At 39.3% G+C, this 10,802-nt stretch overlaps 1 protein-coding gene across 7 annotated transcripts in view; it reads left to right on the plus strand.

The window, feature by feature from the left end:
- TSBP1 (testis expressed basic protein 1) overlaps positions 1–8,630 on the plus strand; it is a 68,718-nt gene extending 60,088 nt beyond the window's left edge. For all 7 annotated transcript variants that reach the window (XM_037843717.1, XM_037843720.1, XM_037843721.1 and 4 more), the window contains one exon: positions 6,813–8,630. In XM_037843717.1, coding sequence (XP_037699645.1) covers positions 6,813–8,371 — 1,559 coding nt within the window. In that variant the 3' untranslated portion in view covers positions 8,372–8,630. The remainder of the gene's footprint in view (positions 1–6,812) is intronic.
- Positions 8,631–10,802: the final 2,172 nt, after the last annotated feature.

The following is a 10,802-nucleotide window of genomic DNA, read 5'->3' on the forward strand; positions in this document are numbered from 1 at the left end:
CTCTGTCTAGATGTTCTATCCATTGATGAAAGTGGTGTATTGACGTCTCCAACTATTATTGTAGAGGTATCTACTTCTATGTTGTCAGTGGTTACCTCATGTATTTTGAGGTGCTCTGGCTTGATGCATAAATATTTATGATTGTTATCAGTGTTCGCCTCATGTATTTTGAGGTGCTCTGGGTTGATGCATAAATATTTATGATTGTTATGTTTCTTGACGAATTATCCCTTTTATTAATATACAGTGTCCTTCTTTGTCTCTGTTAATTGTTTTATATTTGAAGTCTAATTTGTCTGATATTAATATAGCTACTCCTGCTTTATTCTGGTTGTTGTTTGTGTGAAATGTCTTTTTCCAACCTTTCACATTCAGCCTATTTTTGTCCTTGTGTCTAAAGTGAGTTTCTTGTAGACAGCCTATAGATGGGTCTTGTTTTTTTAATCCACCTGCCAGTCTACACCTTTTTATTTGGGAATTTAATCAATTAACATATAGTGTTATTACTGTAAGGGAAGTACTTTCTTCTACCATTTTGTCTTTTGGATTTAATATGTCATTTCTATTTTTTTCTCTCCTTTTACCCTTTCTGAGAGTCTTCATTTCTACACTCCCTCCAAACGTCTCTCTCCTGTCTTTTCCTAACAGCCTGTAGGACTCCCTTTAGTATTTCTTGAAGCACAGGTCTCTTATTCACAAACTCTTTCAGTGTCTGTTTTTCGGAAAATATTTTAATCTCTCCCTCATTTTTGAAAGACAGTTTTGCCAGATATAGAATTCTTGATTAGCAATTTTTTTCTTTCAGTATCTTAAATATATCATATGATTGCCTTCTCACCTCCATGGTTTCTCCGGAGAAATCTGTTCATAGTCTTATTGAGCTTCCCTTGTATGTGATGGATTGCTTTTCTCTTGCTGCTTTCAGGATTCTCTCTTTGTCTTTGTCATTGGACATCTGATCAGTAAGTGTCTTGGAGGAGGTCTGTTGGGATTTATTCTGTTTGGGGTATGTTGCACTTCTTGTATGTGTAATTTTATGTCTTTCATAAGAGTTGGGAAATTTTCAGTGATTATTTCTTCTGTTATTCTTTTTGCCCCTTTTCCCTTCTCTTCTCCTTGTGGGATACCCATAACATGTATATGTATATTTGTGTGCTTCATGATGTCATTCAGTTCCCTAAGACCCTGCTCATATTTTTCCATTCTTTTCCCTATGTTCCTTTGTATGTAAGATTTCAGATGTCCTATCCTCTAGTTCACTTATCCTTTCTTCTGCCTCTTCATATCTTGGGTAGGAAGTCTCCATTGTGTTTTTCATCTCTTCTATTCTGCCTTTCATTCCCATAAGTTTTGCCTTTTTTTTTAACTTTTGAATTCTTCCTTATATTCACCCAATATCTTCTTTATATCCTTTACCTCTTTTGCCATATCTTCCCTCAGCTGATTGATTTGATTTTTGAGTTGATTTAGGAGATCTGTTTGATTATTAATTAGTTTTTCAATTCCTGTATCTCAGTTGAACTGTTAGTTTGTTCCTTTGGCTGGTCCGTTGTTCTAGCTTGCTAATGCTGCCAGAATGCAAAACACCAGAGATGGATTGGCTTTTATAAAAGGGGGTTTATTTGGTTACACAGTTACAGTCTTAAGGCCATAACGTGTCCAAGGTAAACACATCAGCAATCGGGTACCTTCACTGGAGGATGGCCAGTGGTGTCCAGAAAACCTCTGTTAGCTGGGACGGCATGTGGCTGGCATCTGCTCCAGAGTTCTGGTTTCAAAATGGCTCTCTCCCAGGATGTTCCTCTCTAGGCTGCAGTTCCTCAAAAATGTCACTCTTAGTTGCACTTGGGATATTTGTCCTCCCGCAGCTTCTCTGGAGCAATAGTCTGCTTTCAACAGCCGTCTTCAAACTGTCTCATCTGCAGCTCCTGTGCTTTCTTCAAAGTGTCCCTCTTGGCTGTAGCTCCTCTTCAAAATGTTACCCACAGCTGCACTGAGTTCCTTCAGCCTGTCAGCTCATTTATATGGCTCCACTGATCAAGGCCCACCCTGAATGGGTGGGGCCACGCCTCTAGCGAAATATCTCATCAGAGTTATCACCTATAGTTGGGTGGGGCGCATTTCCATGCAAATCTAATCAGCACCAAAATGTCTGCCCCACAAGACTGCATCAGAGAATATGGCTTTTCCTGGGGGACATAACATTCAAACCAGCACATCCATACTTTTGTGTTTCCTAGTATGGCTCATCATTTTTAGCTGTCTAGGCATCTCATTTTCTTGTTCAGTTTATTCTGGAACTCATTTTCACTCTTTTACATAGGGTTTTCTTGTTGGTTGGCTTTGTTCTCTATCCTTTGGCTTTCAGTTCAACTTATTCTAGACCTCTAGCATAGCTTCTGTTTAGCTGATCAGAATTTTTCACCTCTTGTTTTTCTGGTTCTTGCCCTGCCTTATGTATCTTTTTGTGAGAGGATCTCCCCAGATATGATTGATCCCAATCAGATTTTCCAAGTCCAGACAGGCTAGGTCTCAGGAGGAGGATATGGAGTTTCCCTGAGAAAGAGACCCCAAAGATTTGTCAGACCCTCCTGTGAAGCCTCTAGAGTCTGTGTTTTTCCTATCTGTCCAGCAGGTGGCACTTGTCAGTCCGCAGCTCCCCACCAGTGTAGAGAGGTGCCATAGGTGCCTTTAATTCTCCACAGACCCTGTCCCTGCTGGGGCATGGCTGACTCAAGCTGGTTTCCAAAACAATGAAAGAAAAAAGAAATCTCTTTTCAAAGCCTTTCCCCAGCCCCCAAATTTTGTCAGTCCTGGTATGGACTATTTAAAGATAAGCCCTTTAGCCTATTATCTCTTTCACCAGAATAGCTACTCTCAAACAACTTTAATTCTTAATTCCCCCCTTGCCTGGGGCAGTGCTGAAGCAGGAGCTCTGATAGGCTTTTGAAAAGTAAAAAGAGTCAGAGAGCAAGAAAGGAAAAGAAAAAAAGAAAAGAAAAAAAAAAAAACCTTTTCAGAGCCAGACCCCAGATCCCAGGGCCTGGAAGCCAGAGCCCAAGTTGGTACCCGTTTCCATGTGCCCCTTTTTCTTGGAGCCCAGCCCATTTTCCAGTATTCTGAACACCTCCAACCCCAAAAGTCTGTTTTTTTTTTATTGTTTTCAGCCCCGCATCCTCTCTGATGGATGGATTCTGCCCAGATCCTTTTGTTCCCACTCCCGGTTTATCTGTGCTTGGAGCTTTTATTCAGTCCAAATTTGTTAAATAATTCTGCAGTTGGGGCTGGGTTGAGCCCTCCTCCTTGCTCCCAGCACAGATTGTTTCTTTTTCCCTTGGGGAACCAGCTCCAAGACAGTCTGCCATTTCTGGGCCAGGGAAACTTACAGTTTTTTGCTGCGATCTCAGCTGTTCCACCCATTCCACATTGGTGTATGATGTGTAACCGGTCACAGAATTCCTTGAAGTGGCTGCTCCATACAGTTCCTGGCTATTTACCAGTTACCCTAGAGGAGTAACTAGATTCCACACCTCACCCCTCCACCGTCTTCAGTCATTCTTAATTAGTTTTTAATGGATGCATTTTTGAAAGTTGCCAGAAAAAAAAATTAGTTCAATCTTTTAAAAGTTTTTCTTGTAAAAGGTATATTCTTATTGATGTAATCTTTAAAACACGTTCTTCTAAGTTGATATTTTTAGAAAAATGATGTTAAGGTGTAATTCAGTGTTCAAAGAGAGATCTAAAGGTAGACCAGGCCATTAAACATAATCCTCCTCTCAAATTGAATCTCTTAGTGCTCACCTCCACATGCAGCTCTTAAGTATATACAGTTTCTAAATATATTGATTCATGGCCTGAGAGCTATTGTGTTTCATCTCTTGTGCTTAAAAGGTCTTTTAGAGGATAAATCTAATTGTACCCTCCCAGCCACTGGATAAAGAACCTGATAAGACTTATTTCTTAATAAAGCCCATGGTCTTTTTTTTTTCTACATTAAGCATCATAATTAAAGTCAACGCAATAACTATTTCATATCTTTCAGCTGTAACAAACATGAATCCAATTTAAAAATTTAAATCATTAATTTTTAATCAACTTGAACACATTATAATGATCCCCAAAATATTGATTAAATCTTCTGATTGTACTAGAACTTGTCATATGGGGTACTGCCTGCAATAAATGGACTTTCTCCGGGACTTAAAAATCTTTATATTATGGAGATTTAAATTGTAATTAATTATAGCAGATTATGAAGTCCAAGGGAAAGAAAAGATTTAAGCACTATCTTGAAATCTGGGAGAAGGGAGAGAGGAATCTAGAATTCAGTGGAATCATGATTTGTTGGCTTACTTCTGAAATGGAAAGTTGAAATAAAAATGAACCCCATTTTATGGAATAGCTATTTTGCTGGAAAAAAAAATCCTAAGTAAATCCAATTTCTATTAATTAAATTCAAGATAGAAAAGATGCAGAAAAGATTTAAAAACAGAAAAGATTTAAAACAATCAAGATATGAGGACACTATTAGAAGGGACGAACAGTATTTTTCATTGTGGGAAAAAGAACAAAATTCTTCAAAATTCTATAAAATTAGGAAAGATGTAGCTATAGTAAACACTGACTACTTCATTAAGTTTTAGGATATTTTTCTATACAATTTAGAAGGTAAATTTAGTTAAAAAAAACATGAAAAGAGAAAAGGAGAGGGGTCATACAGTGATACACAGTATAAACATGAAACAAATTAACCCCAAGAGATGGTAAAACTAAAAACATTAATATATTAAGAAAAATCAGCTTGTTTAGGAGTACATTCCATAGAATTCTTATGGTTAGAAGCCTTAATTTTAAAAATGCTCTTGTCCACACTATACACATTCCCCCAAACAAAACAAAACAAAACAATGTCCATTGGTACACTGTCAGAAATAAAAATAATCTGGGCTGTCTTTCTCCATTCAGCAACACTTTGGATATATTACCGGTAATTTTCTTTAGAAAATTGGAAAACTATTTTTCTAGAATGAAATATCAGTATCCATGCCTTAATGAACAACACTAGGGGGAGAATACACAAAAAGGTTCAGAAAGCATTACTGCAAAGTTCCTACGGTTATTTTTATTTTGGTGTCAAAAACTTAAAATACAAAGAAGAAACACCAGAAAACACTGAACTGCTATTACCTTCTTTCCAAATGCAGGTGTGCCTCACTTTTTACAACTGATAAAATTCTGAAGTTATGTCTATGTCAATTTTTCAAACATTAAATCCAATTGCACCAGAAAACTTTATATTTAAAAAAAAATCCTCCAATAATTAATTTTTAAGCAAGAAATCTTCCTGTAATGTAAGGACTCCTCTAAATTATTTGCTGGGAACTAAGAATGCCTTGTCTTGATAGATCAGAGAGAATTTTTGCCTGCAGTATCTCATTTGATAGTAGTAATAGCTAATACTTACTGACTGCTTACTATGTTCCATGCACTATACTGAGTGCCTTACTTAGATAATATCATTTAATCCTCACAACACCTCTGTGAGGTAGCTACTATTATTGCTCACATTTTACAGATGAGGAAGTGAAGTTTGCCCAGGGTCACCCAGCTAGTTTGATGTTGAACCAGTCTGTCTCCCAAGGCCATGCTCCTTAAACATTTGACTAGAATCCTTCAATAACTCTTACAAAGTGGTCAGAGGAGACTAAACATAAGGAAAGTAGGTCTTTGGGGATTAACTGATTTACCCAAATAAACCCAGTTAGCAGGGATACTAAACCCAGGTATTCTGATTCAACTTTCAGATTCACTATTCTTTCTACTATATTAAATATTAAATATTAGATTTTCTCAAAGCAAGGCATGACTCTGCTCTACAGTGAGAACCTACACAATTCTCCTCGGTAACTTGGAAATTTTTTTTAACTAAATTCAGGGAACGTAATTACTGAAAAAACATACCAGAAGCTAATTATTCAAGTTTATTCAATCACATGGAAATGGAAACAAACAAGATGATTTACCTATACATGATAAAAGGAACCTGAAATTTTTGCAACATTAGTTAGCAGATATTGCAAGTAGCAGTCTAGGATGATGGTTAGTGTTGAAATCTGGAATCTGATTACTAGGATCCCAGCTTCACCACTTACTAGGATCCCAGCTTCACCATTTACTAGTTGCTTGACCTTATAAACATTCATTTAAACTTTCTGTGCCTCAATTTCTTCATCTGTAAAATGGGGATAATAATAGTACCTACCCTATATGGTTATTGTGAGGATTAAATGATTTAATACATGTAGAGTGCTTAGAAGAGTGAGTGCCTAGTATATGGTAAGCACTTACTAAGTGTCAGCTAGTACTATTATAATTTTTGAATGAGATATGCTTTTATTCAATTTGCAAAGCATATTTTGAGTTTCCTTTTTCTATTTTAAGAAACAAGTACCGCTTCTTTCCACAATTTTTTTCTAAAAATAAATTCCATTTCCTTTCGGAATACATCCTCCTTCTGCCACTATGCATTATTAATTAGTATAATGTACTTTACAAATGCCACTTTATTTACAGTACATTTTATCTTTGCTCTCACTAATTTCCCAAGTTATTAAAAAATCTGTAATCTTATCAATATTTATATAATTTTATGTGTAGAGCTCCAACATTTTATGTTTTCAGGAAAATATCAAGTTATCTCCTCTTTGTCAGTTTTTTTAAGACAAAAGAAACAGAAACCAATTATCGGGAAAAAATAGGAATAAAGAGAAAATAGTTGATATCTGAATCATGCAATTTTGTTGTGTGCTCAGTTATATTTCCAGGTTACATGGATGGAGATCTTGCAAAAAGATCAGATTCTAAAGTCCAGATTCTAAAAAGTGGAGGCACCACAAGGACTCAGAGTAGCCGAGAAGAAAGCCAGGAAACGCTAGAGAAGGAGGCCATAGTTACAGATTCTGATGAATCCAGGAGGCCCAAACCACAAAGAGTGCCAAAAAGTAAAGCAGAAGGCATTGAGTTGGGCAAGATAGAAATGGAGGTCAAAGTGAAGGAGAGTGACACCGGAGTGCCGAAAGACCAGGAAATCCGAGTAAAGAAGAGTGACACCGAAATGCCAAAAGGACAGGAAGTCCAAGTAAGAAACAGCATCACCGAAATGCCGAAAGGACAGGAAGCCCAAGTAAGGAAGAGCGCCACCGAAGTGCCGAAAGGACAGGAAGCCCAAGCAAGGAAGAGCGCCACCGAAGTGCCGAAAGGACAGGAAGCCCAAGCAAGGAAGAGCGCCACCGAAGTGCCGAAAGGACAGGAAGCCCAAGCAAGGAAGAGCGCCACCGAAGTGCCGAAAGGACAGGAAGCCCAAGCAAGGAAGAGCGCCACCGAAGTGCCCAAAGGACAGGAAGCCCAAGCAAGGAAGAGCGCCACCGAAGTGCCCAAAGGACAGGATGCCCAAGCAAGGAAGAGCGCCACCGAAGTGCCCAAAGGACAGGATGCCCAAGCAAGGAAGAGCGCCACCGAAGTGCCCAAAGGACAGGATGCCCAAGCAAGGAAGAGCGCCACCGAAGTGCCCAAAGGACAGGAAGCCCAAGCAAGGAAGAGCGCCACCGAAGTGCCCAAAGGACAGGAAGCCCAAGCAAGGAAGAGCGCCACCGAAGTGCCCAAAGGACAGGAAGCCCAAGCAAGGAAGAGCGCCACCGAAGTGCCCAAAGGACAGGAAGCCCAAGCAAGGAAGAGCGCCACCGAAGTGCCCAAAGGACAGGAAGCCCAAGCAAGGAAGAGCGCCACCGAAGTGCCCAAAGGACAGGAAGCCCAAGCAAGGAAGAGCGCCACCGAAGTGCCCAAAGGACAGGAAGCCCAAGCAAGGAAGAGCGCCACCGAAGTGCCCAAAGGACAGGAAGCCCAAGCAAGGAAGAGCGCCACCGAAGTGCCCAAAGGACAGGAAGCCCAAGCAAGGAAGAGCGCCACCGAAGTGCCCAAAGGACAGGAAGCCCAAGCAAGGAAGAGCGCCACCGAAGTGCCCAAAGGACAGGAAGCCCAAGCAAGGAAGAGCGCCACCGAAGTGCCCAAAGGACAGGAAGCCCAAGCAAGGAAGAGCGCCACCGAAATGCCAAAAGGACAGGAAGCCCAAGCAAGAAAGACCGCCACCGAAATGCCAAAAGGACAGGGAACCCACATTAAAAAGAAGAGTGTTACTGGACCACCAAAAGAACAGGGAACCCAAGTTAAAAAGAAGAGTGTCACTGGACCACCAAAAGGACAGGAAGCTGGAGGACAGAAGGGTGTGCCTGAGAAAGGAAGAGAAGGCAAAGACGTCAAAACCGAAGTCAAGGGTACAAAAGCAGGACCCCCAGCAAAGGTCAAAAGCAAGTAATGGAAGGAAGCACAACAAAAAGGTGGAAGAGTGAAGATAAATAAAAGGAAGGCCTGTGAGGCAACTGATCGTTATGTTTTCTGTCCTCCATATACAAAGCATGTCCCAGCCATTGCCTAAATGGATTATAATATAGAATCTCTATAATCTATTTATCTATAGAGTTTCTGCTCTTCAGAAGTTTCACCATTTTTAGACCTCAGACACAAACCTCAGTTTCCAAATGTTCATTTTATAAATTGATACATGATATAGTCCAGAAAGCCTGGATATTTTCCAAAGTAAACATTTTGATTAAAGAAATGTATAATTTCTTTGACAAGTATTGTATCTCTGTGATAGCCTAACCAACCAAACAACTAATAACTCCTTCTGGTGGGCCTAATGTGTAAAAGCCACTCTTTAAGCACTAAGGGGTACCCAGAATAGGATAAGCCAGAGTCCCTGAAATCAAGTAGCTTGTCACATATATAGTGTATGTGTACATGACAATTTAAAAACAGTAAAATCTGTGTCAAAAAAGTAATTTAGATGAACAGTACAATAAACATTCAGGAGCCTCTAGGGATGAGAAGGTAAAGAGGGTAGCTTCATGGGGAAAGGATGGTGGTTTATGACCTGTGTCTCAAAAGATGAATTAGATATTGGTTTGCTGAGTGAAGTAGAAAGAGAAGAAAGGCAAAGGGGTTAAAGCCTGCCATGCCATGTTCTAGGGGCAGTAGGCAATTTTGCTGTAGCAGCAGACTCGTGGGAGGCATTATAGCATATGATTTTGGAAAGGGGTGAGAAGAAGATTCTGAAGAGGTTTAAAAAGCAAACCAGGAATTTAGACTTTACTCTTCAGGTAACTGGAAGCCTTCTGGAATGGTTGACAAGGAGAGTCACTAATAAGACTATTACAAAACATGTAAATCTTGTGATTGTACAAGATAAACTGAAGAGAAGAAAGATAATAGGTAGTGAACCCAATTAGGAGGTGGTTGGGGTGGTAGGTGGAATGAAAATAAATAGAAGGGATAGATTTAAGAGATGTTTTCATGATAACTGACTGCCTATGAATAAGTAAAAGGAAAAAACAAGTGATGACTCCACAATTTTTGAAAATGTGTGACAGAGAATCAGTAAAAAATTAGTAGGAGTTTGTGAGACAGAGAAGGAATAACAAATTGTTGAGTGTAAAGGGACAAACAGTAACACTTGCCATTTGAGAGAGGTCTGGAGTCCATCCAGTAGAGGTAACAATTGAACTGAAAAGACTACATGACTCGCCAAAGAAGAAAGTACAGCACTAGGGAAGGCAGATGTCCAAGAACTAAGCTTGTTAATATGTAATGGGTTGAAGAAGGGGGTTAACTAAGGGTGGGAAGATATAAGGAAAACTTAACAATATAATGGTCTGATAACTAAGGAAGATGAGAATTTCAAGAAGAAATGATGAACAATAAGCCGAGACTTCAAGGAGAATAAGGACTGCAAGAGACTATTGTTGTTGTTTGGAGATGACTGATGAACTTGTCTTGTAAATTGCACTTTCCAAAAGCTAAAAGAAGGAAGAGAAGGAGGCAGACTATGGGAATGCAAATAAGTAGCCATGGGATGTGCCTTCCAACAAAGCTGTTTTTGGTCCGCTTTAAAAGTATACTTTTTAGGAATTTGATTTTTATCCTGATCCATTCTTTGCTGGTTAGCCCATGCTCTGAACAGCACATTCAGTTCTTTCATGGGATATGGATAATAAGTGCCTACAGATGAGAAACACCATGATGGTAAGGGAACTCAAATCATTTCATGTGAGCAGGAAGTTTGCAGTTATTACCTGGAAAGAAAACATACAAGGAGACAAAGAAAATTATTTTCAAATATGTGAAGGTCCATTATGGATTAGAATATTTTATATGACCCCAAGGAAATAAGACCAGTGAATAGAAAGTACAAGGTAACAGATCTTATCTCAGTATAGGAGAAATGAGAAATCTAAAAGAATTTAAGTCTAGGCTGTGTGCTCATACAGTGGGAATGCTGCAAAAGGAGACCCTTCAGAATCAGTTGGGTGGCTGGAATAGATTATCTTTAAGGTTTCTTCTAAATCTGAAAGTCTATAATTCAACCTGTAAAATTCCCATGGACTAAATAGCTGGCTTCTAAAGAACCTATCCACACTCATCTAACATGCAACGATTCTTTGGAGAAGTTTGATGAAAAGGGGAGAGAAACTAGACTTTAATTCCTCCCCCAAATAAAAAAATTTTGATAAATGCTTCATGCAATCTAATCACAATCTGAGAACAGCAGCTCCACAGCTTCTAGGACAATCCAAACCACCGTGTGGACCTCTACCGTGTGCTCAGAGTCCTAATGCAGGTGTGGAAGAAGCCTAAATTAAGTTTAGAAGTCAGAGTCAGAATCCCAAGGTCTTCGGTGAACCATGTAG

This window comes from Choloepus didactylus, chromosome 7, assembly GCF_015220235.1.
Source record: "Choloepus didactylus isolate mChoDid1 chromosome 7, mChoDid1.pri, whole genome shotgun sequence".
NCBI lineage: Eukaryota > Metazoa > Chordata > Mammalia > Pilosa > Megalonychidae > Choloepus > Choloepus didactylus.